Consider the following 27,104-nt stretch of genomic DNA (forward strand, 5'->3'; position numbering starts at 1 on the left):
TTGAACATGTTTTTGACATGTATGTAGACTGAGATTCACGACAATGTTAAAGTCCCCCCCCACAAATTAAAATATCTTCTGTTTCTGTTGTTCTAACATTAAAGAGGGATTTGAAGAAGTCACTTTCTGGTGGTGCATAGACATTAATCAGCATAACAGATTCATTTTCTAGTTTTCCCTTCACTAGTACATATTGATCCTCTTTATCCTTAATTTCCTTTTCACAAACAAATATAGTTGAGTTTGGAAATAATATTATAGCCCGACCCTTTTATGTCCTTGTTTATATGTACTGTAATATGACTTCCTAAAACCAAACTTTTTTAAAAAAAAATTCATGACTGTCTGGGACCAGTGAGTCTCCTGTAAAAAATCTAACATGTAGTTTCTTTTTTGTTATGGGAAAAATGATCTGGACAGAAGTCATGTTTTTATTTTAAATCTTCTCATTTTATATGTTAAGTTTTATATCCATAAAGGCAAATGGTCTGAAAGGAAATCCAATATTCATCATGTTAAGTATGAAATTAAACTGTACAAATCAGAAAGCCATCAGGACTATGGTAATTTAAAATTCCCTTTAAACCTCTTTTATTTTAAGAATGTAAGTACTTAGCTGTTCTTCTTGTTATTTATTATATTCCTCCATGCTTTGCATCATTTTATGACGACTGAATAAAGAAAAAAGTGTAACTAGAAACATGACTGATACCAAATGCAGGAAACACCTAAATGGAACTCAGCCATCATAAATATCATTAATTACATCTCAACTTTTCCTGCTACGATAAGTCAGATTGTCTGCTGTATGGAAACGTGTGTTTATTTAGCATGGTAATTAAAAATAAATAAATTAATAACGATAAACGATAACAGAAACTTTGACCTGTCGGAGGCGCTAAAAACAAAAGTGACGCACTTCCGGTGTACACCGGATGTCGCTAGCACACATTGAAAAGCTTGTGCAGTACCGAAACACAATCTAACCGCAGCGAAATGTGTTCCTACTGCGTCTGAAAGATGCTGCTGGGAACGGTGGCGGGGAAGTAGCTGTCTGCATACTCCTTATATCATCTGCTATACCCAAGAGAGGTCCCGGTCTAGGGTAAGCTTTATCTCTGCTACGTTTAGCTAGCATCATAGACAAATAGCACTAACAAGCTAGCTGCGTCGGCTAACGCGAGCGCGAGCTTATATGGGTTTTTGTTCACTTTCTGCCGTTCTCCAGTCACCAGGCATCAACTTTAGTAGCTAACAGGTGGTCGTTGTGAGGCTGTCCATTAAAATGGAAACCTTTTATCCCCTTATTTATTATCAGGGGCAATGCACATTCAGTAACAGCACTATAACAATAAATGTGCCCGTGTTAGCCAAGAGGCTAGTTGTTGTCCCTCGGCCTGATGTTTAACTGCCTGTTAAAGCGGGAGTGTGCAGAATTGTTTTGGCTACATTGGGCAAACATGTCATATTAAATTTTGAGCATATTGTAATTCAAGTGGACTGACAGAAAACTAGACTTGTGCCCCTCTTCTTGGCTCTGTTTTGAGACTTCAGTAAATGTAGTCCATAACGGGAGACTTTGGCCAATCACAGGTCATGTCACAGAGAGGCCCTTATATTGGCTCCTCTACAAATGTGGAAGACTGATTCAATGGCGAATAATCCTGGAGATAAAATCGATATTCAGCATCGGCAACAAGTGCCACACTGCAAAGCAACCCAGAAAGCAAGACAGACTTATCATAAAGAGAGTCTAAAAGAAAATCTGACTATAAACAAAATAAAACAGGTGTCAGTATCAACAAAGCGTTTCAGAGATGTACAGAAAATGTTGCTAACGTTGGTAGTTTAACCTCTCTGCTAACAGGCGTTGTGTCAAAGTCTGTTTCCCCATTGATACCAGCTTTTCCCCAACTAAACATGACCCTATCTGCTCGCTTTCTTCTGAGCAGTGATTTGGTAGAAAGAAAATAGTTCCTACATGAAACTGCTCACAAGAATGTCTGTGGATTATCTTGAGTAACCGGCTCATGATTTCTGAAAAGAGACATTGCTGTTAAGTTTCCAAATGTATATTTTTGGCACTTTGAGCACCACAAGCTGAGTGCCATCTAGTTCCATTATATCGGAGAGAAGGCAGACTTCTCTACAGCAGATATCTCCAACACTCGGCATCTCAGCTGTTTACTATCAACAGAACGAATGCAAAAGGAGGAGGAGTTAGTCAATAATGACCTCAGATGCAAAAAAGTGGAGAGTATGTCAACAGCAATAGAAAATATCATGGAATGTGTTGCCGTAGAAATAAAGCTGTGTATATAGAGCACCAGGATCCTGTATTGACACATTTAATGATAAGATGGTTGATATACATGAGAAGATGAATGACAAAAAGTTGGCCTTTGGATTTGGGGACTTTGATATAGATCCATTAAATCCAAATGAGCACAAAAAGAATAGAGATTTTATTGACACAATGCACAGTATAAGTCTATTTCCCACAATATTGAAACCAACTAGAATAACAAGTGACAGTGTTACATTTGTAGATAATAATAATGATAATAATAATATTAATAATAATAACAATAATAAAAAACATGATTTATGTAGCGCCTTTCATGCAAGAAATGCAGTCCAAAGTGCTTTACTACAAGGCACTGTGTGCTTCACACGAAATAGACGGGATGAACATAAAACACAAATGATGCATAAAATCATTGAGTTGTAAAACTAGAAATCATAAAGTCAAGTAAGATTTTAAAAGAGTTGCAGCAGCGTGAAGTGTTAAAAGAAAGAGTGTCAGACCTGTATCAGGAAGTTAGAGCTTGTTAAAGACTAAAGTGAACAGATCCGTTTTTAGACTTCTTCTAAAAATATTTAGTGAGCTAGCTTCTGTGACAACTACAGGTAGTGTGTACAATAGCTTTGGGGCGTAATTGACAAAGGTTGCATCCCTGATCTTATTCCTGGCTGTTGCTGGGAACCTCCAATAAACCAGCAGCAGATGATCACAGTGTTTTTGGAGGCAAATTGTTAACAAGGGAGTCAGCAATGTAGCTCGGTCCCAGCCAATGTAGCGCTTTGTACACAAGGGGGAGGACCTTAAAATCAATTCTAAATGTAGTATTTAGATATAATTTTTACCAGTGAAATTGAGACTACAGTTGTGAGTGGACTGCTTATAAATGATGTAAGTGACCATCTTCCTGTTTTGTGACTGTACAGAACTCTGTATAAAATGATTCGACACAAAATACCAGAAGCTATTGTTGTTTTCAAGAGGGACTTAAGGAAGCAAAGCTAAGACAAGGCTTATTCAAATTATGATCCAAACTAAGCTTATGATGAATTTCTGTCTACTTTTACCACCTTAAATGACAGTCACTTTCCGTCTGATACCCACACAGAGGAAGATTACTAGGGGACTCGAAAATGCCTGTAAAAAGAAAAAATTACTGTATAGGAGGTGATCACCCTGTCATACAGTGTTTGATTTATTTTGAAGGTGACAGACTGTGACTATAATTTTTCTGTATGTTTTTCTTGCAGTGTTCCTGCTGTGCCTTACCAAATAGCAGACCATGATGGAGCAAAGAAGAGCCTTAACTATTCCATTTAATGTTGACAAGGACAACTTGGTATGTGTGACCCACTTTTTCATAACATGCATTTATCTTGTGAGCTTTCGGTGTGCAATATCAAATGCTTTCTCATCCTGGCAACATACTGTAATAACACTAGCTTTATGGCTGCTGTTGTAGATTGGGCTGACCACGTGTTGATTACATGATCATGGTGATGTGGGATTGTTTAATGGCTCTGCTCTCACACAGATCTGCTTTTGTGATTACTAATGTTACATTGCTACGTTGTGTTGATCAGTAAGCACATGTCCCTGTTGTTAAATAAATGGATCTTAGTAAGGGCAGGACACATGACTGCTTCAGCACGTGCAGCTGCAATCAGCAATGTTTTGCATAATCAAAGCTGCTATTATGCTATAGTTGTCATTAGTTATCATTTCGGTTAGTCTTGCTTTTCAACAGCCCAACAGGCCTTAACCAGTAGTTAACCAATATTAACCAGTAACTGACCAGTCAATTTGTTTATTTTTTTTAGAACTGTATTTATAGTTTTACAACAATATTGTACAGTACATAAAAAACCTCAACACTCATATACACATACAAAGTATAGTTACAGTAATTATGTACAGCATAAAATTAATAAAGAAAAAGAGGGAGAATAGACAGGGAGGTGGATGTCATCTTAACTATGGTCAGAAGGTTTCATGTAGTTGAAGTGATCAGTAAAATGTTGCCATATTTTCAGAGAGAATTGTCTAGTCCCAAGTTTTTCATTAGACTTGAATGTGTTGGTGCGGTTCTCTGTGTCCAGTTGAGGAAGATCAACCTGCGAGCCAGGAGGCAGAAAATAGATACCATAATGTGTTTCACGCTCCGTAAATCCAGCCTGTAAATCCAAAAACCGTCATCAAAGGATGTAAGTCAGTGGGTCTTTGTGTACTTCTCGATAAGGCCTGAAAAATATCACTCCATAATTTGATTTTCTCTCCAGCAACTCCAGAACATATGAACTACTGATGCCGGTGCAAGCCCACAGTGTTTACATGTAGGATTTACTTCTGGAAATATCCTGTTGAGTTTTTTTGTTTAGACCAGTGGAAATAACCTGGTAATTTTTAAGAAAAACACAAAATGGAGAAGCGTTTTGTGCTGAGTTTGCATGTTCTCCCTGTGTCAGCTCTGGGTATTCCGGCTTCCTCCCGCAGTCCAAAGACATGCAGGTTAATTGGTGACTCTAAATTGTCCGTAGGTGTGAATTTGATGGTTGTCTGTCTCTATGTGTCAGCTGGGATAGGCTTCTGAATGTCTTCTGTGATTATTCATCCATTTCTCCGTGTTGAAAACAGTTAGTTGTTCTTGGCTGTCCCCACTGTCCATGATGCTTTTGTTAAACCCGTCAGAGGCTGTGCTTGTAGCTATCAGGATTTTAATTGGCAAGTGGTCAAGGTGTGCAGGATTGTGATAGTTTCCTCCCAGAAGTTGCGTAATTGTGCTGCAGGTGCAACACCAGCTGCAGCAGGTCTCTCTCGGGTTGTTAGCAGAGTGTTTATGTGTGTATGCAAATGCATCAGTAGACTGACATGCTCAACAGGTCAGAAATATTCTTGGCGTTTATGCGATTAATGGTTAACCATTGACATCCCTGGTTACCATAATTAGCAACTAAGTTATTTTCATAATGGATTTTTTTTTTTTCAGTTTCTCAGTTAATCTTGCTGCCTATAAATATTAGAAGATATTATGATTGTTCAAATTTTGTTAAACCCACGTCAATGTCTTCAAATGGTTTGTTTTGTCTGACCAACAATGTAAAACCAAAAATAATCAGTTTACCGTCACACAAGACGGAGAGAGTCAGCAAATCCTTTCAACTGGGAAGCTGGAATTAGGGAATGTTGGTAGAATGCCTAAAACAAAATACAAGACGAATCGACCATCACAATAATTGCTGATTTTTTTCCTGTCGCTCCACAAATCAGTGAACTGATTTATATATGCTGCTTTAACACCGGTTTTGCTAAACCGCTGCTCCAGCTCACGTAGAAAAATAATGTCAACATAATGAATTACAAATCAAAGTTACAAGCTTGGCTCATTTCCACTTGCTGTTTTTGCTGGCCTTATGCTGTTGCTTGTCCTTCATTTTTTAAAAGCACGGTAACTAACCATCCTGTGAATTTTAGATGGAAAACCCACTCAAAATCTCCATGCCATGTCTTTCATCAGAGTGTGGGCAGTTAGAAAGACAGGTACAGCGATATCTTTGCTCTCTGTGTGACCACATGAACAAATGTTATAGTGGCGGCAAGGCTATGCTGGATTATTCTTGAGACTCACGTTGTTTTCTTTCTTTTAGCAGGTTTCCTGGACTGCATTTGCAGGTTGTAGACGCCAACATCGTGATTCCCAGCATAAAAATGGATCCAGGCTGTTTGATCACAAGCATGCAGCCTTGGTTAAATTGGAAATGGCCAGGTAAGCAGGCGCTGATTAGAGACTTATGACAGATACACACCGCTTATCAACACATATGGGCTGGCTTGGTTTGACTCGGCACATCAGCCCAGTGTGGTGGGATTTACGTCTCCATTACGACTATGCCATTTGCTTGTCTCAAGTCCCCTGTTATTTTGCTCCAAGTGTTTTTCCATCACGCAGCAGGGAAGTTAAAATAAGTTTACCTGTTTGAGGTGAGCTGTTTGCAGAGGTGCAGTAAGAGCCTGTTGTCTGCAGCTCTTCATCAACATCTCACTGTGGCTGTTTCTGCTCTTACTTTCCTCCCTGTGGTATGAGGAGACTTGTTTTATTGACGAATAGCTGCTAATTCAGTGATAAACTCATTTCATGTCATTTAGATTCTTCAAAATAAAAGTCCCCCATTATTTTTGTTATGTAAAGCTTTTATTGTGAAACAACAAAATAAGGAAATGCTGGGTTTTCCTCAGCGGTAACTTCACACGACTGCTTAACAGGTGAACACGTAACAATAAAAAAAAAAGCAGATATCTAAAGTAAAATGGGGATGATGCAGGAGAGAAACTAAACTCCAAACTACAGAGATTCAGATAGAAGCTACAAGAGTACTGAGAGCCTAGCACAGAGACAGGCGGATGTGAATTGAGCAATGCAACACACGCCTGTACTGTCTCTTGGCCACAGTGCACCGCAGGATGGAAAGACATGTTACCGAGGTCCACCATCTTAAATGCAATTTTGGGACGTGTTAAAAGTTTGCACCGTCCACCAGTACTGACCTCCAACAGATCCGAACACTGGGAAGCACACAGCTTTCAGTCAGAAAGTCGAAAGTCCCATTAGAAGAACAAAAAAATAAAAAGAATCACAGTGCTGCTTGTGGCAGAGTTGGTGCTGGGAGTTGAGGTGCGAGCGGCCATTGCTGGTGTACTGTGCACCTCCAAAGTGTCCCATAACTGTTTCATATCTATCCTTCTTGTGGTGGACTATGACTGGCCGGCTTGTGGTGGTGTGGCTCATCTGTGCAGCAGCAGCCAAACAGCGCCTCGTCACTACAACAACTGACCACTGCAGCAGGATGAGACAGTAAAGAAGTGAGCAAGTAAAAGAATGATGCTGTGTTGTGCTAAATGTTGTCTCATTTGTGCTCTGATAAACGGTTAACTCATCAAATTAATAACTTATGTTAACCATGAAACAGGAAGTAAAACTAGCTGGAAGCAAGTAAAACATTAACAGTGTAGTGGTTCCCAACTGGTCCAACCCCAGGGTCCAGATTTCTCCATAGTCATTTATTTAAGGTTCACACAATTTGATACATAAAGTCACCTGCTATGAATGGGAAGATGGTACAACTGGAAAACAGGTTCAAATTATTAATGAGGCCTTGAGACAGAAATGGAGACGACTACTGATAAGTTTAGATGTGGAAGCATTATGAGGAGAGTTGGCTGAATGTCAGCTTGCTGATACCGAAGATGACAGACGGAGAACTCTGTCTTGTCTGGGAAGACGAGACTACAACATCACTTCCCTCTTTGAGCTATCTCCAACAAACAAACAAAGATCAGAGATGTGCTGCATGTGGTTTTAATGGATTCTACTGAACTCCACCGCCTGCAATTTAAATCACAGCTATTCAAATCAGCCGCAGGCAAATCTACCTGGCATCAGTGCAGTCGTTTTACATTGCTTTCTGCTCGTCTTATCTTTATCATTTTCAGTGCCTTTCTGTCTTATGTAAAGCACTTTAAACTTCCTTGTTGTTGAAAGCTGCTGCACAAATAAACCGGCCTTTTACTGTGCAGCTTGTTGCAGTTTCTGAAACCTTCAATAGATGGAGCTGTCAGCCTGAATGTTAAGAGTCTTATGCAGGTGATTCACAGCTGTCAACACAATATGTAAAGCAGGAATAGTCTCATTAAACAAATTACTTCCTAGTGTCTATATGGCTACAATTTTCTTTGACATAAAAGACACTGTGTGCTGTATGTTAAATCTGTAAATGCTCTTTTATTTATTTTTATTTGGTAAAGTTTTAAATGGTGAGAGGTAACTATTTGGAAAAGCAATTCTGTGCCAGTGTTTGAAACTGGTAAATGTTTTGTAACAAATGTTTATCATGAATTTAAAGCTCTATTTTAAGTAACTGAATAACATTTTGTTACTCAGCAGTTTGCTTTCTATGATAGAACATGGATGAACTGGTACTGTAGGATATTTTGATAGAACAAAATGCGCCCGTTTTTTTTTTTTTTTTTTAAAAGAAGATATACATATACAAACTTATTTTTAAACCCTTGGCGTACCAATTAAACATTCTCTTACAATCACAGACAAATGCAGATGTTTATTTGGTGTGCCATGGCTGTCTGTTCATAGTTGGATTTAATTTGGTCAGATGTTTGTCCGTATTTGATGAAGTTTGGTTCTGCTGCCTGTGATGGTTGAAGGAGGCATATCCTTGGAGGGTCACACAGACCTCCATGTCATAGCCAACGGTACCCTGACTGCTGTTAGGTACGTGGATGAAATCCTCAGAGTGACTGTCAGACCTTAAGCTGGTGCAGCGGGCCCTGGGTTCCTCCTGGTGCAGTGGGCTCTGGGTTCCTCCTGGTGCAGCAGGCCCTGGGTTCCTCCTGGTGCAGTGGGCCCTGGGTTCCTCCTGGTGCAGTGGGCCCTGGGTTCCTCCTGGTGCAGTGGGCCCTGGGTTCTTCCTGGTGCAGTGGGCCCTGGGTTCCTCCTGGTGCAGAGGGCCCTGGGTTCCTCCTGGCGCAGTGGGCCCTGGGATCTCCTGGCGCAGCGGGCCGTGGGATCTCCTGGCGCAGCGGGCCCTGGGTTCCTCCTGGCGCAGTGGGCCCTGGGTTCCTCCTGGCGCAGTGGGCCCTGGGTTCCTCCTGGCGCAGTGGGCCCTGGGTTCCTCCTGGCGCAGTGGGCCCTGGGTTCCTCCTGGCGCAGTGGGCCCTGGGTTCCTCCTGGTGCAGTGGGCCCTGGGTTCTTCCTGGTGCAGTGGGCCCTGGGTTCCTCCTGGTTCAGGACAGTGCCTGGCCTCATGTGGCCAGAGTGTGTCGGCAGTTCCTGGATGATGAAGTTATTGATGCCATTGACTGGCCCTACTTTACCCTCAAAATGACCATTTGTACATTAGTCATGCCATATTACCTTGAATTTTGCCTGCTGCCACAGAAAATGGTGAACGTATTGATTCATTTATTGATCAGGGACCACATTTAACAACATGGCATGACTAACTGATAGACACCTGGTCATTTTGTGGGTAAGTATTCCCTTAAGGGGCGTGTCTTACCTCGGTTTACCCTACTTTTTGTGCTGTATTTGTTTTCAGAATCTTTGGTGTTTTTGTTTACACACGACATCACGGCATGTTTGAGATGAAGCAACACCATGCGTAACACGAACAGGAAGTTCTAGTTGTTAAGTTACAAAAATACTGCAAGTGTCATGCTGTCTCTGCTGTTTATACACAAACCAGTGAAACCATAACTCATCGTTCTTCCATGGTTCATAGAAATAGGATCAGTGGTGAGATAATTTGACATGTCTATCATACACCCGTCATTGCTCTACTGACTATGTTTGTGTGTCAGAGTGCATTGTTCTCCCAAGTTTTGTCTACATCTGACTTATGGCACCTCGAGATGTTCTTTAGTCCAAACAGCAAGCATAAAACCACTGTTGCTGCAATTTTTAAGATTGCCAGGTGTCTGTTTTTTGTGTTGTGCAAAGTTTTAAAGAAAACATTGCTCATAAGCACCATGACTGAAGGCCAAGCTTATCATGACTGCGCACATGGCTTATCTACACCCCTCCCCGCTGATCAGCTGGTGTACACAGAGTCTGACCTGTGACGGTAGATGATGAGCTGTAAGTTAAGAGTACCTTGAGGGGGGCACCATGTTGCAGAGAAGACGCTGCTCTAGGAAGGTTGTGAATAATTCCTTCCCTCTTTCATCCTTCAGGAGGAAGCCCTGTCTGATCCTGACCAATGTCCTTGAGACCGAACTGGGAAAGGCTTATATGGAAAGAATAAAACATCATGCTTTGGGAAATCGAGGACAAGCGTCATTTACGCGGAGGGAGAGTGGTCGATGCCGAGAGGAACCCAAAGTCTACAGAGAAATGAGGTCCACTCAGAGGGAGACCAGGAATGACAAAAACAAGAGTGTAACCCCTAAAAGCAACCAGAAGACCATTTCATCTCCTGCTCAAAGGTAGGAAGACTCTGTTCAAAGGAAAGTTCTACATTTTAGCGATATGCTTTTTTTGCTTTCTTGCTGAGAGTTGTATCTTCCCAATAAATATAGAGCTACAGCAGCTGGTCAGCTCAGCTTAAAAAGTGGAAACGGGGTAAAACAGCTAGCCTGACTCTGTCCATTTGTAGCAAAATTCCTGGGCAATGACCTCCTTAAGATTTGTTGTCACCGCAGTGTTGCCAGGCAATAGGCTTGGGCGATGGGTGATATGTTGGCGTAGGTGTGGTTTTGCTGTGTTCGAGATATGAGCTTGTTACGTTCCTTTAAGCTCTCTCAGCTTTTTAGTCTAATAAATAAACAAAACAACGTACAAGATGTCAAGAAATTGGGCTGGGCGATATGGACAAAACTTCATATCCCGGTATTTTCAAGCTGAAAATTTCCTATAGATCCTAAACAATAAAAGTCCCTTGTTATTTTGTAATGTAAAAACTTTTATTGTGAGGTAGCAAATAAGGAAACGTTGAGTTTTCCAGCAAAAACTTCACTTCTACGACGGCTGATAGTGAACACGAAACAGTAAAATAAAGTAGATATCTAAAGTAAAAACAGGATGCAGTGAAACTAAAATCCAAACCACAGATTCACTTAGAAGCTACAAAAGTACTGAGAGCTGAACACACAGAGGTGAGTACAGTCTTGCAACACAACCAGCCTTGTTTAAAGGGGAGAAGCGAAGTTGTCGGGGGTTGGCTGGCTGCGGTCAACGAGAAGTCACCACTACCCGCTTGAGGGCAGGTGGCTCAGCCTTTGGACCTACTCCAGAGAAGGTCCATCTCTAGTGTGTCTGACAATGGAAACGCAAATTGGCATGACATGGCTTTACTCGGCACAGTCAAAAGTGAGAGTGGAAAAGGACCACAGTATTGTATGTGTGCTGTTGCGATAAACACAGTAATTACATCGCCTAGCCCTATCAAGAACGGAGATATTCTTACATCTGTTTTCCTTATTAAACAAGAACACCATCATTCACCTTCTGAATTTAAGTTTATTTTTTTCAGTGAGCTAAGATGAGCTGATTTGCCTTGTTAACTCATCGTAAAACACATTTTATTGAAACTCAACAGAAATTAAATAAAATCCCTGGAAACTGTCTTGATTACTCTGTCCACTGTTCCAACAATCATCAAATGTGGTTTGGTCAACAGAGCTAGGTGTGAAAATATGCTGCCGTTATGCTGACCTCTGAAAGAAAAAACAATTGCTACTCCAAACCACACTCTTAGCTACCAGTAGCTCCTCACAGGACGCTGATTGGTCTGACACAAATGCATTACTTGAAGCCTGACAAGATGGATTTTCATGTGATGTTGCAATACCCTGATAATCCAGCCCCCGTGCGAGGTAATAGATGAACAATTGCAGAGGAGAAATAGAGATTCACACCATTAAGTGCCTGACTGTGAATAATGAGTCAGAAAATGAGACCCACTCACATAAAAAGCTCATCGGGTCATTTTGTTCTACAAAGTGTGTTTCTCAGTTCTTCCATATGATGATGTACTGGTAAGAAATTAACTTCAATAGTCAGGATAATGTGGTGTTTTGTCACATAGAGGTGTGAATAATGAACAAAAATAGCCACAAAAACAGGAGGAGGTATTCTTTATTAGGGTCATTTGTTTTCGATAAGTTTTAGGAGGAATTACCTTTTAATGGCGTTTGGCTCGGCCGGCTGCATCCTTGGCTCAGGGTATTTTCCAGGCAGAGAGCTGGGTGATTTTATTTGGAATAATACCACACAGGAACATTTCACAACCTGAGATTCAAGTGCAAATATGTGTTTCTGCATTTGTTTTTATGTGTTTGGTCTTCGGTATTATCGAAGTATCCAAAGTTTTACACTACTTTATGTGACTTTGCTGTACAGTATAATCAGAACATGGTGTGATTCTGTCATGTTTTTCAGGCCAAGACTCAGGAGAAGGTCACAAAATGTTGGTGACACAGCAGACATAGAAGAAAACAAAGATATCGAGGAGGTGATAATAGGAAAGGACAAGGGAGATGACTACAAATTTGCTGGAGTTGTAGGTGAGTAAACATTCAGACAAACACAGTTGCTGATGTGATGCTGCTCGTCACCTTCGCTGTGTTTTTCTGATGTTGGTTTTGGTTGAAGCTTTGACTTTATTACATTACACCTTAAAAAGCATCATGCTGACATTTTCCTGCTTTCCCCTGACTTTCCCTCATATGACCTTTAATTTAAGGGTTCCTTTAATGGAAAAGAATAATTGATACCCCAGATGTTGCTTCCAGAGTAAAAAAAGTGATGCTACACTTTATAGCTCTGTGAAATAAAACACAGCAGAATTTACTCAACTTTTACCTCACAGTCACGTCTCTTTTTTCTTATAGTAGCAGAAGTAGTAGTCAGGTTGTCAGTAGTGTTTATTTTAGCATGAGGGGTTGATCAGCTTGTCTCTTTCTCATCCAGATTGTGGGTTGTCAGTGAGCTGGGAGCATGCCAAGGATACAGGAACCTGTAATGAGTTCTCCCCAGCTAGCATCAAGGACGGGTGGACTGATCCAGATAAAGACGTACAACACAGTTTGGTGAGTACCGCACAGGGTCACAGAGATAGCTTTAAAACTCACACTCTCCTGAGTTTATTTACACATTTATTTCTTATCAGCATTTGCCATCACTCATTGATTTCCCTGTTTGGAGCTTGACCGTTCCTTTAGACAGCTGTTGGGAATAAATATATATGGTTTGGTTATTCAGAGCACCACACAGTGTGGCAGAGCGTACTCTGGGCACAGATGAAGCAGCAAAACTCCAGGCGTAGTCTAACCATCAAATTGAACACTCTTTTGGACCACGACCCACCAGTTGGGAGCCACTGCTTTAGATGAAGCCATATATTGTCCTTTATTTGGTTGTTGAAGTAGTCATAGCGGTGGTTGTTGTACAATATTGGATGTTGAAAAACAGAATTGATAAAAAAAAATTTGCAGCTAGCTTTCACCTTGAGGTATGACATCACTTGTAACAAGGGGTTTCACTGGACAAACATAGATTTGCAATGGTACAAGTCTGCTAAAATCAAGATCCATCCAAATATTTTTCCTCCCGCACAAGTGCTCCACAGGGGTTTGCAACTATTTATAAGTGCCCTTATTCCCATGCAAATATTTCAGATGAAGATCCGTGTTCGATGTGAAATGGCTTTTACTTGGTAACATTTCCTCAACACTCACACGACACAAGTCCCTCACATTGTCAAGAACGAAAATGTGTCATCAATTCCTCATAAATGGATAAAAATATGAACAACCAGCACAAAGTGTTACATGCAGCTTGTGAGCAAAGTAGTCTAAATTTTAAATCAGAATCCTCTGAGTCTCTTTGTCAGTGATAGAATTAAGGAAAAAAAGTTAAGAGCATTCACTACTGAGAAGAAGAATTCATTAGTTAAAACTTCAGTGATCAGAAAAGTTTCAAAATCTGTAACTGTTGCAGCCTGTCATTCTTGATATCAGTACTCACTCACTGGTGTCCAGCCACACAAGTTATCTGATGAGCTTGCATCTAAATTGAGGTTCTCTTTTCTGTTTCGTCTCAACAGAAGAGGAAAATGAAGGACACAGGCTCTCAGTGCAATGGGACAAGCAGCTCGAAACGCCACCGAGAAAGCGTGCTTCGCCTCACCAGAGAAGATGGAAGAGATGGAGGACCGTCACCTGCACAAACTTCTCAAGAAGAAAGTGGAGAAGATGGAGATTTGGAAAGCTTGGACCGTACCATTGTACAGTTCACGGTGGGAGCAGAAGATCAAGCAGAAGTTCTGGTCCCAATCATCAATCCTGACTTGGAGTCCGAAGAGTTTATTGGTACCCCCAGACAAAGTCTGTCATCGAGCCAGGACAACACAACCACAGCCAGCCCCTCTGAACCCAGTTAGTACACCAACAGAGGATGAGATAATATCCTAAACTCTGTAGCTTCATTCTACTGCTGAAACTTTTGTTTGAAATTATCTTTGAGAAAGCTCAGGAAACAGTTGCTGAGGCAGCTTAATACCATTTTATCAGTACATAAACAAATCATCTGATTTTAAAGCCTTTGCTTCTGGCGACTGTTTTCTGAAACTGGCTCTGGGAAGAACAGGCGTAATCAAATTGTCTATGACATTATCACAGTCTTCAGTTAATGTAATGCAATTTTATGAGATAAAAGGCAGTTGTGTTCTCTGTTAGAATCCATTATTAGTAGAGCCTGACTGATTCTGGATTTTTGAGGTTGATTCGGACATTGAGAGTTTAAAAAATGTCAGACAATCTTATATTAGATTATGCTTGTATTTTAAATATTGATGTTAGTTTTCATAACAGGGTCATACATTCAGTAGCCTTAACAGGCCGGCATCCATGCCAGTACCTTTACAGCTTTTCACAATGCATATTCTTAGCCCTGGGCTAACAATAGCTCTTGGCAGACTTAGGCCCTTTTCTCACACACACCCACCTCTAAGCCCAGGGCTATAAGATTCACACTGCACTTCTACTAGCCAGGGATTAAATGTCCGCTGGGACACATGACTAATGTTTACGGTCTGGAATGACGGGTGACTACTCTTTAACAGGAAGCAGCAACGTTAAAATGTTGCCATTAGCAGGGCTTCATGTGAGAGCAGTGCTAAAACATCAAAAAGAGAACAGTGGAGAAAGAAAAACCTGGAAGAAAGACATCTATTGTTTTACATTGAAGTAAGTAGTAGTAGTAACCAGGGTAACTACATAAGCATAAAGCACATGCTTACTGAAGATGTGACAGAGTTGTGCAAATGGGCAACAAAAACAAGATGCAAATTGTATTAGCTCTGTGTCACACTGGCATCTTTTAGCCCAGTGTCTGTTAGATTTTCAGGAGATAACCCGGCAAGGTTGATGCTAACTCTGCTCCAGACCAGGACCAGCAAGCCCTAGGCTAAAGTCTGAGTTAGCTCACTTTAAAATGTGTCAGGAATGTGCCTGTGTGAACGCTTTCTTCACCCTCTGCTAACAGCCCAGTCAGCCTGGAGCTAGGTACAGTGTGAAAACGGCTAATGTGTCTTTGATAGACTAAAATCAAGTATTTTATTAGTAGGACTTAAGTTATTAGTCAACACTTCTTAGATAGGCAAACGTGACAATAAATGCTCGGTGGAAACGGGGCTGTACAGTTCAGCACCTCTGACACAGTTTCAACGAAAAACTAACCTACAACCTTCATGAATGATTTGATGCAGGACTTACATCAGCGTCAGCTCATTGTACCTAATAAAGTGGCATCTGGGTGTATTTTTTGTAAGATATTGTGTTGAACCTCTTGTTTCCGCAGTATTTGGGTGCGCCCTGCATCTTCAGTCACTACTGTGTTTCCTCTTTTCAGCCCACTCACGTGTTTTTATTAGGATTACTACCGTCCTTCCTTTTAAAGCCCATTACACCTCCTCCATGCAGGGTCAATTAGGGGTGTGTGTGTGTGCCTGTGTTTCAGAGAAGTAACGTAGCATGACTCCCAAGCGAAATTCACAGTCACCCTGATTGGTTTTTCATCATGTGCTTGTATTTCAGTTGTGCTGTCCAGTGATGATGAGGATGGCGGTGACATCCCTCGGCGCAGCGGACCAGCGGTCCAAACGCTGGTCACCGTGGAAGACGCAGTAATGCGGGGACAGTCCTCGCAGGAAGCTGTGGCCAAACAGCAAGAAGCATCTGCCATAGAGGACATGGAGGTTAGCAGATTGTGTTCTTGTTTTATGTTTGATCCATACCTCTTATTACATATGACATACATTACAAAAAAAAACACTTTAATACTTGATATATTTTAATTAAACAATTAATATTCCTATCATTCCTGTAATCACAGAAGCTTAATCCAATAGGAGCTTCGTTCAACCTTCACTTTACGATAAATTTAGTAGACAAAATAGACAAGTTTCCTGCTGTAAAACAGTTTTTAATCAGAGTTATTTGCATAGTTTTTACTCCCAATTCCCTCTCATGCAAACATGATATTCTTCACATGAGATATCTTAATAACAACACATAAAAAAGCAGCAGTGTGCATTGCTGTCAACTACAGTGTCAATCCTGGTGCCACCACTAGATGGCGGCAAAGTAAAGACATTTTTAAATAGTGGCTTTAAAGTATTGACATTGGAAAAAGAACCTTATTACTGCCATGATATTGGATTCAACTATATTGCTCATATTTATCGGTTTCATTGTAGAATGTGGATTATTGTACTGTTATTGTGTATTAGTGTTATGCATTATAATAACAACAGCCTACCAACCTGTTAGCATCACATTCCTTTATATTTGTGTGTTGCAGGTGTTGCATTTAGTTGTAGATGTTCCTGGTTCAATGGACGCTTCCTCCATCCCCAGTATAGACTGCTCCTTCTTCAGTCTGCACTGTGGAGGTTACCACGGGAAATCGAATGGAAACGCTATGGTAACTTGTGTAAACTGATCACACTCAGTATTCGGATCACGTATCAGAACATGAAGTGTAACACATTTTTAATTTCTTTTGACAGATAACAGACCACGAAATCATCATCCCACTGACAGGTAATGCTGTGATAGCTTTTTAACTCTGCTGTCAGGCACACTGAAGTGTAATCACAGTGTTTGTGGAGAGGTTGCAGCCTGCCCGAGCCCTTTGGTCTGGGTCGTATAAACGCCTTGTTTTGGTCATGCTGTCTGCACACCATCCACTCCCAGCTTAGTGGTCTATTTCAGATGCCAAAGTGTGTGTGTGTGTGTGTGTGTGTGTGTGTGTGTTCCTGGATTAGACCCTTGAGGCCCTAGTGCACTTTCACCTTCTGAGCTTGTGAAATCTCCCCTTCAGGGAATTGTGGTGATTATTCCTGAGATTTGAGCTTGGTCATGGGTGTGTGAGAAATATGGTGCATATTAGTTTTATTAAATATTTTGGACAAACAGAAAAACATCCATGTTTGGGTATATTTTCGAGCAACTATGAGTTTGTTTCTGAAAAACAAATCATGACCTAATGAGCTTCAATGAAAGAATGCCTGATGACTTCAGCCTTGAGCCGAGTCTTTGAGACTTTCACAAGAATTAACAGAATGTGATCAGTCATGCTCTGCAATCCTGCATTGTTTTCCAAAGCGAATTTGATATTGATGTTTTTAGCCACACTTGCAGCACGACTTCAGTTGTACATGATTTTCAATCTGTTCAGACATTCCTAGTGTGCACTGGGATTTGTATGGTTCAAAAGGAGTGTCTGTAGTATGTTCACCACTTGGTCAGAAAAGGTTTGTCCCTGTTTGAGTGTGAGGCCTTACATTGAGACTAGTTAAGATAAAGAGGCGACAGTGTTCATCATTTGATACCGACACTACGAGCTGCCGAGCTAACCCGACCACCTCTGTGTCCCCAGATGCTGATGAAAAGGTGGAGGTGATATTAACCGTGGAGCGTAAGGAACTGAGGAAGTACAGTGTGTGGGAGCGGCAGGAACTGGAGGACCGGGAGTTTTACTTTGAGCGCGACGAGGAACCCAACCCTGCTGGCATCCTTCTGTTGTGTGTGTCGGAAACTGCTGCATTTGCTGTACAGCGAGAGCTCCTCAAGCTGTGTGTCAAACACGATGGAATCACAAACACTGGTAAGACCACTGGAAGGCTCAGAGCTCAGAGTGCAGTTCAGCCCTTTAGCATCTCTAAATGTTTTTTGGAGAAACGTTAAATTTAGGAATGAAAAACATAACTTACATTCTGATCACAAAGCAGACATAAGCATTAGTCCAGAAGTTACAGGTTACATTGTTCCAAATTATTTAATGTCTTATGCACAGCAGTTACATGAAAGCAGTCGCTGGCAATGAAAGTCTTAGACCCTCCAACACTAGAGGCACATTCATGTGCTTCTAATGGGAGTCCTTGAATAAACAATAAACAATGCTCGTACAAATATGTATGAAAAAAAGCCGTGCAAGTAAAAGATGAGAATCTAAAATATAAAAAAGTGCAGAAGCTGAAATGTGGGGAAATGCATGTTTGATGTTTTTATTTTACTCTGGGTGACCAGAAAAAAATGGCGCTCAGGGCAGAATTGACACTCAGCACCTCGTCACGCTGCTGGCATGTGTAGTAAAGTGTAAATGCCTGGCTCTCCCATTGCAAAGAATTAACTAAACACACAGGCCTCGGGAAATAATAGTTTTCTTTTCAATGAGTCAAGGTAGACCTGCTGGAACTCATTTTTGCTGAGGGGTCCTGAGCAGTATAAATATGCGCACATGACTATGTATAATGGCATGCAAAATTAAGGGGACCCCTGCCCAAAATTTCTTTTACTGTGAACTGTTAAGTCAGTAGAAGATTTCCAAAAGATAGGAAATTAAAGATGAAACATGCCCTTCAACATTTCAAGCAAGATTACTGTATTATTAGTCTTTTGTACAGTTTTAGAGTGAAAAAAGGGAAAGGAGCGCCATGCAAAAGTTTGGGCACCCCAGAAAACCTTTCTTGTGTCCTTTTGCAGGAAGAATGGGTGAAAAATCCCTCAAATTTTTGCTTCAGGCCCCCTGCCTTTTTTTATATTTTGAAGTGTAGATGATTTAAATGGAAAAAGTAATCTTACTTAAAGTACTGAAGGAATGTGTCATAGTTAACATTTTGACTTTTGGAAATCAAGTCATCTTTTACTTGCTTAGCTGTTCACAGTAAACAAAATTTTGACCAGGGTTGCCCACACTTTTGCATGACATGGATAAACTGAATGTAAAGAGGAATGTACTGTAATAGATGTATATGTGTAATGAAGTTATAAACACAGAGATGTAAACAGGTTGCAGACTAGATTTTTACTAAACTGTCAGCAGCTCTGCAAAGTGTTTCTATTTCATTGCTTTGAATTTACAAATATCACCATTTTTTGTTTCATATTTCTGATATAATAAGTATTGATTAATGTGTCACATTATTCTCAGTGTGCATGATTTTGGTGTATGATAGTACATGATTTTTTTTTAATTCAACAGACATGGCGAGCCCTTTTATCCTGCTGACTCTGAGGAATCCTGTGGAGGGAATGGTGGGGGCTTTGATACGCTCCCTCCTAGACATTGACTGCCTCAACTGTCTGGCACATGAGGAATCCATCGACTATGTCGACAGATTTAGCTGCTTGAAAGACTTCCCGTCTCCCGTTCTTTCTCTGGATGATAGCATAGAGCTGATTAGAAGGACTGGATTGGACTGTCACCTGCTGACTCTGCTTGGCCTTGAGAGCACTGACCCTGGGCTTTACTCTGATGAAGAGGGTCCATATTCTGACACAGACAAAAGCACCACACCACACATTAAGCTGGAGTCACAGAAAGAGACAGTGCTGGAGCTGGAGACGGAGACGGAACAAGACACAGAGACACAACTTGGACCAGAGGAGAGTCCGAAAGAGCAAGAGCCCCAAACGCCCCCTGAGGTAAGTTATTCCCAAGTTTTTTTTTTGGCTACTGACCCTTTAAATTAAGCAGTATCTTCCTCATGCATGTGTTTACTAGCTGTGACCAGTTAAGTCAGAGTTCTTTGCTAAATTTGAATCATTTATAGAGAATTTATTGTGTTAATTCACAAGAACAAAAGCAAAAATTAGAGGAAAGTCTGAAAGAATAAACATAACCGTTGACTGTTTCTTTTTCCATCTGCTGTTGATCATCTGGCAACATCTTCAGTAAACGATTACAATTAAATCTTTACTCCTGTGATGTGAATATCCTCCCACAGAAAGAAAAGGAGGAGCCTGCGCCTGTATACACACTGTGCCATCGTAGAAGCAAAGGGTCCTACTCCACGTCGCTGTGTGTACCAGACTCCAGCTGGACTAAATACAAACATCAGGGCCATGCTCGCAGGCAAGTCACCTACATTATCATGTGTGTAGCTTCTCATGCAACCTGCTGGAGGAGGGCTTTGCACGTGGTTACAAATTAAGATTCTTGCCAGGGATGCACTGATGGTGAAACTCTGGGTTGGTCCAATATTTGAAAGAACAATTTGGCTGATAACAAATACCACTGTTTTTTTGTTGTTTCTTCCCCCTTTTGTGCCAGGGAAACAAAGAGTAACTCAGTGCAACCTCTGTGAGCTGTTAGTTTCGGTCACCAGCTGCTAACAGCTAACCAACTCTCCTCCTGCTGATCTTAGCACGGCTTTGTTCACAACGTAGCATTATCAGGAAAACAATAGGCTGCATCCTCTTACGGGTTGAGAGTGTGTTTACAGTTTCCTTTCCTCCTGAAGGTGTCCCGCTGAAGACCTCTCTTCATCCCAAACAAGTTTTCTATTGTCCCCGAGACGATGGGACACCATTAGTCTCGAGCTCTGCTTTTTAGCCTGAGCAAAACTGATGTCACACAATGGAAAAACATCAGCCACTGCCATCAGTGAATGTTAGATTTTTTGCAGATAGGCTGATGGCAGTCAACAAGGGAAATACATATGATACATAGGTGCAGCTGATAAATCGATGCATCCCTAATTCTTGCAGCCACTAAGGTGGGATTTATACTTGTGCGTTAGCTCTATGCAGAGCCTACGCTGTGGCCTATGCACTTTGCCTATGCTGTTGTGAGCATTTATACTTATGCGGTGATGTGTCTGTGTCAGTCTACAGTTACACCTTCAAAACACTGGCCAGCGGCAGAGTTTCTGCGATGTACTGTTAAGTTTAGTTGATTCAAAACACACATTAAACACAGCTGTATAGCAACAATTTCAAACACAAGTACACAAATCAGCTTCACTATAACTCGCAGCATTCACAGACAAACACATGTCCTTGTCTGGACTCATTTTCCCCACAAATACAACATGGTAACGTTATTAGCACAAGTATATGGCATTTTACATTGTATAAATTAGCCTAGCAACTAGTGGACTTTTCCTCGACTCATATGAAGCCAGGGACAACAGCAACATTTAACAAAGGCAACAGTACATAATTTGGCTCCATTACAACTCACAAGGTTCACTGACAAAACAACTGTCTTCAACTAAACACGTTTTCCAAACAAATACAACATGCTAATGTTATTAGCACAAACCTATGGCATTTTACATTGTATGAATTAACCTAGTGACAAGTGGAGATTTCCTCTGCTCATATGAAGCCAGGATAAATCCTGAAGGATAAATAACACACAAGACTTAAAATGCTATTTATAAAATTCTATTCATAGACAGGAGGTCTGCGTCGCCGCAACATGTCGTTACATTAATGGAGAGTTGTACGTCAGGCTACAGCGTAGGGTCTGCGTCGATGTAGAGCCTACGCCGTAGACATGGTGTCGATTGGACGCAGAAGTGTAAATCCCACACAAGTTCACACTTAGGAATAAGATAAAACAAAAATTAGGGATGCACTAATCAAGGTTTTCTCTCTGGATTCTGACACCTCAACTCAGGGTATTTGCCTTTACAGAATAACAGTAACAATCAGTCCCCAAATTTAAAATTTGCATCTCTCACTGTATGAAACTCATTAAGATACTTTTTATGTAATGAAAGAGGCGAGACTAAAAATCTGCATCCAATTGTATCTGAGTGAATGTAATTAATAGATGAAACACTCAGTTTTACAATGGCCTTAATGAAACAGCTGTTAATTCCACTGCCACATCTGTTATCCACTGTCATTGGCTCATTCCTCTTATTTCCACTCTGCTTAGGTTGATCCAGTTTCCTCCTCCGCCACAGAAAGGAGGAATAACCGTCACAATGGAGGACCTGCAGTGCCTTGACACCGGGCACTTCCTCAATGACGTAATCATTGATTTTTACCTCAAGTAAGTAACACATTTAAAAAACAAAATGCTTCAGATTTACTGGAGTTCCTCACAAGTTTCTGGAGAACAGATCCTCTTTTGAACTGATTGTGTTTATGCATGCCATTATGTATCATAATGTGTTATGATTGTGTCCTTGAACCAGATATCTCCTCCACAAAGCTTCCGAGGCTTTGGCCGAGAGCTCACACATCTTCAGCAGCTTCTTCTATAAGCAGCTGACACGGAGGGACAACGCCAGTGAAGGGGTCACCAATGACTCGTAAGTAATGCTGCCAAAAAATAAACAAAAATCTATGATATGCTTTCAGGAAATAGCAAAAGCCTGACAACGCAGCCTGATGTGCACCTCCCCAGAAATGTTACTATGTGTCACGGCGACGCAGACCTCCTGTCTATTTTTGTAAACTGAAACCATTTCCCTCAGTGGAAACGAAGCTTTTATTTACTTTAATTTCACAGATAAGAAACAATAAATTGTGAAGATAATAAAGCCTCCACAAAAATAGCATTTTAAGACTTGTGTGTGATTTATCCTGGCTTCGTATGAGCAGAGGAAATCTTTTCTCGTCGCTAGGCTAATTTATACAATGTAAAATACCATAGGCTTGTGCTAAAAGCATTAGCATGTTGTATTTGTGGAGAAAATGTGTCCAGCAAAAGACAAGTGTTTGTCTGTGAATGCTGTGAGTTATAGTGAAGCTGATTTGTGTTCGTGTGTTTGAACGTTCTGTGATTATTTAATCGAAATTAAGGCATTATTTTGACAGACCTATCACTGACACAAAGTTGCCAACGAAAATGTCTGATTGAAGAGACCACTAGATTTAGGAACTTTTTGTTAGTAAGGGTTGTTGCTGAAATTTTCAGACACATTTAAGGAACGGCAAAAGACGTAGTTGTTCTGACCAAATAACAACCGGCTTTGTAAATAAACACCATTAACATTACAGACTACAGTGTAATTATTTTGTCATGTCCTGCCTCCTGGACACTCTACCAAAGTGCCGTAATACATTAAATTGCTCTATGATTTCATTAGTTATTAGCGTAGTGTAGCTTTCAACTTAATATTTTGTCCAGAACTGGTATAAATTAGAGCAATGTAAGTCTTGAATTTCCCAGCACTCTCAAGTGTCTACAGTTATGTGCATGTATATGAAACACTGTTAAAACCTTATTTTTGTGTACACTCAGCAATCAGAGGCACAGGCGGCACCAGCGGGTGAAGAATTGGACACGCCATGTGGACATCTTCAAAAAGGACTTCCTGTTTGTGCCCGTCAATCAGGAGTGAGTTAAATACATGAAAAGGTGTACAGAATTGTTGTTTTTTTAGTGTATCACATTATATATCACATTGATCTGCTGTGTGTTTAGGGCTCATTGGTATTTAGTTGTCATTTGCTTCCCTGGACTGGATGAGCCAAAATCTGAGGCCTGGAGTGGTCGGAACTCGGGAAAGAGCCCGGATGGGACGGGCAAGTTACAGGATCAAGAGGTGGCTCAGGGGTCTAAAAGCCCAAATGATAACACAGAGACACTACCTTCATTAAACCACACTGACAGCACGGATGCAGAGACAGGTATGTTTGACTTAATGTTGCAGCTTTTGTCAGGATCAAAGAACAGCAGTTGCAGTTATTCTGTATATCTGTTGAAACTTTCAAGCCCCTTATTTGTTCATGCTGTGATTCTAAAGCTGGTTGGTTTCATGTGTTTTAGAAAAGGCCCCAGAAGAATCTACCAAAGACCCACCACCTGGTCCAGTGGTAAGAAATCTCTCTGTCCTGGCTCATGAGAACTAACAATTTCTTTTATCTCATCAACAATTTTTTCACTAATTGGGTCTTTGATTGTCCTTGTAGATCTGCTCAGTCTAATTTTTTCTTTGCCTGCAGAACTGCACAGAGCGAACCTGCTCGAAGAAAACTGTCAGCAAGAGGTGAGTGTGCTGGTACATGAAGTTACACAATGACTGTGTGTCGTTTTCGGTGTCGTCAGTGTGCAGTGAAGTGTACTTCTGGGGTGATTTGGTCCCCAGATTTTGCTGCGGAGTGTGCGCTCTTGCTTTTCACACTACTCTGAAATACAAGTGACACAGAGGAGGACAAACTTTCCACTGCAAGGCTCCAAAGTAACAGTATCTTCTCTCAGTCTCTTTAGCATAAGATTGACCTCTGTAGGGATCCTTTCCATAATGTTGTCAGACACTTATAACAACAATGTGAACCCATCAGTGGCAAAAACAAGCACTTTAGTGAACGTACAATATATTAACAGTGCAGCCCTTTGTCTCTCAGTAAGTCAAAAAATTGTTGTCTCCATTAGTCCCTTAGACACAAAAACTTGGCAAAATGAGGTCTGGGTTGTAAAATACCGAAGTTACCCTTTAAGTCCAGCAGTACTGAGTTTATAAACACTGATTCAGTGCAGTTTAAAAGCACATTTAGACCTAGTGCCTTGAAAACAGATGCAGTGTATTCAGTCTGTGTCCAGATGAGATGGATTGCAGGTAAAACCTGACAACATCATGTCTTGAATGACCGCTTGAGATTGGATTTCACATCTGTGCACACACTTTATTGTATGTGTGGCGAAACTGTATTAATATTGACCATACAGATGAAGAAAATGATTGTGGTGGTTATTTTCAAAGATACTCAGATGTGTTTAAACAGTCTGGACTGGTATTTTCGAGGCTTGTCTCTTTATATACACATAATACAACATTTACTTAGCAGTCATGGTGATCTGTTTGCAGTTGCATTCACACTACTCTATACATGAAAACATATGCCTAACATGGATTCAAACACTGAATGACACATGTATGTCTCCTCTCTGTAGACCGTGTATTCTCATCATGGATTCCCTTAAACGTTCTCCTCATGAGCGAGTCTTCAAACTCTTACGGGAGTAAGTATGACACTTTTAATCCATCTGTCTGTATCCGCGTGTGTGTTTGTAAACTGATGTAAGACAATGTGTATTTGTCTGTCAGGTACTTGCAGTCGGAGTGGGAGGTACGGCGTGGTTCATCGAGGGACTTCAGTCCTGATCAGATGCAAAGCTCACACTGCCAAGTTCCCCTTCAGGACAACAGCAGCGACTGCGGCCTCTACCTGCTGCAATACGTTGAGAGTTTTCTGGAGGTAAAGAACTTGTCAGCATCTTTAATTCTAGGGCTCTACATTGTCTGACATGTTTAATGTAATAGTGGTCAGCAACAGCTTTAAATTTCTTATTCAGATGGAAACTCAGTAGGACATTGAACAGTGGAATGAAAAATTCATATTTTTTTTCTCTTGCCTGTAGTGCTGTTTATCAATCTAGATTGTTTTGGTGTGAGTTGCCAAGTGTTGGAGACATTGCCCTTATTCTGTCTCCGCTTTAATGTAATGTAACTAGATGTCACTCAGCTTGTGGTGCTCAAAGCGCCAAAAAGATACATTTAAATAATTCAACAGCAATGTCTCTTTCCAGAAATAATGACGCTGTTACTCAAGATAATCCACAGACCACGTTGTGAGCAATTTCGTGTAGGAACTATTTTCTCTTACTGAACTACATCTGCCAACCGTATAGCTGCTAAGAAGAAAGCGTGCGGTGGGTTAGAGATAGGGTTATGTTCAGGTTTAGGTCGGGAAAAGCAGATGTCAATGGGGAAACAGTCTTTGACACAACACGTATTAGTAGAGAGGCTAAACTATTAACTTTAGCAAAATTCTCTGTACAGAGAAGGAGCTAGCAGTAGATGCGTGCCTCCTTCTACATGGTGATACAGTTGGGGGGTGTAGTTTGGGAAAAAGAAAAATAGTTCTTGCATAAAACTGCTCATGACAAGGTCTGTGGATTATCTTGAGCAACTGGATTATGGTTTCTGGAAAGAGCTTTTAAAATGCCCTCTTCTGGCGTTTTAAGCACCACAAGCTGAGTGCCATCAAGTCCCGTTATATTGGGGAGAAGGCAGACATCTATGGCCGATATCTCCAACATTTATCAACTCACCAAAACAATCTAGACTGATAAATAACACTACAGGTAAGAGGAAGAAAATGTATTTTTGATTTTGGGACTGTCCCTTTAAGACAAGTATAGTAATGGGACAATATTTCTGCTTCTGCTCTCAGGACCCTGTGGTGCACTTTGACCTCCCTCTACAGCTACAACGATGGTTTCCTCGGCAGCAGGTGCGGAGGAAACGAGACGAAATCAGAGATCTGGTCCTCCACCTTTACCGACTTCAGAACCTGGATGGTAACAGATAAAGCAGCTCTGCTCTTCAGTGCATCACATTCCTGTAGCCATTATAAATCACTGCTCATACTGAGCGACGGACGTTTCAGCGTGAACTGAAAATATTTCCTTTGCATTAGATGCTGTTATTGTTTTATGCATTGACTCAAGCAACACATGTAAACCTCTGACTATCTGTGGGTCCTGTGAGTGAACATGAAGGCATGAGTTAATTTAAAATAAACAGGTAGATGTCCATCCAACCAGAATGAGTTCTCACTGTAGATTATATCCAGACATGGAAATGTTTGTACACCCCATGACTTTTTACTGATGGTATTTATGCTGCAAGATATTTTATAAAGTCAGTTATTTGTATTTATTTTTTTATGCATCATCATAGGAAATTGTGTAAAAGTATAATCACGGTAAAACCTAGTTCGTTTTAGTTGGGTTTACTTGGCTTTGCAGATGATTGTAGACATTTCAGGTGTGACTTCATATTTCAGTCATAGAAGTAGAATAATATGATCATTTGATTTCGGTCTGGGTCATGGATTTTCTGAAGCCTGATTTATAGTTGGATGCTCGACAATTTTGAGTCACTCAATAGAAATTAAACAGTCAAGTGTTGGTCAATTTGTGCTTTGGGAAAAGGTTTAAAGTCGTCTCCATGGTAACCAGAGACCTCCAGTGTTTTGT

At 40.8% G+C, this 27,104-nt stretch overlaps 1 protein-coding gene across 4 annotated transcripts; it reads left to right on the forward strand.

Moving 5' to 3' along the window:
• Nucleotides 1-928: 928 nt before the first annotated feature.
• Nucleotides 929-26,690, forward strand: LOC117251428 (uncharacterized). 4 transcript variants are annotated; one of them, XM_033617703.2, is made up of 23 exons: nucleotides 932-1,105; nucleotides 3,553-3,641; nucleotides 5,774-5,839; nucleotides 5,947-6,065; nucleotides 10,046-10,297; nucleotides 12,252-12,376; nucleotides 12,783-12,901; nucleotides 13,918-14,248; nucleotides 15,908-16,068; nucleotides 16,674-16,796; nucleotides 16,882-16,915; nucleotides 17,754-17,981; nucleotides 19,359-19,801; nucleotides 20,104-20,231; nucleotides 22,047-22,163; nucleotides 22,309-22,425; nucleotides 23,361-23,456; nucleotides 23,544-23,749; nucleotides 23,889-23,935; nucleotides 24,065-24,108; nucleotides 25,014-25,082; nucleotides 25,168-25,318; nucleotides 26,297-26,690. In XM_033617703.2, the coding sequence occupies exons 2-23, from the start codon at nucleotides 3,585-3,587 to the stop codon at nucleotides 26,432-26,434; spliced, it is 3,171 nt and encodes a 1,056-aa protein (XP_033473594.1). In that variant the 5' UTR covers nucleotides 932-1,105; nucleotides 3,553-3,584; the 3' UTR covers nucleotides 26,435-26,690. The 4 variants fall into 4 exon arrangements, with proteins under 4 accessions (XP_033473596.1, XP_033473594.1, XP_033473595.1 ...); XM_033617704.2 differs by having other exon boundaries at nucleotides 5,950-6,065; XM_033617705.2 differs by lacking the exon at nucleotides 5,774-5,839 and having other exon boundaries at nucleotides 929-1,105.
• The last annotated feature ends 414 nt before the right edge of the window (nucleotides 26,691-27,104 follow it).

This window comes from Epinephelus lanceolatus, chromosome 14, assembly GCF_041903045.1.
Source record: "Epinephelus lanceolatus isolate andai-2023 chromosome 14, ASM4190304v1, whole genome shotgun sequence".
Taxonomy (NCBI): domain Eukaryota; kingdom Metazoa; phylum Chordata; class Actinopteri; order Perciformes; family Serranidae; genus Epinephelus; species Epinephelus lanceolatus.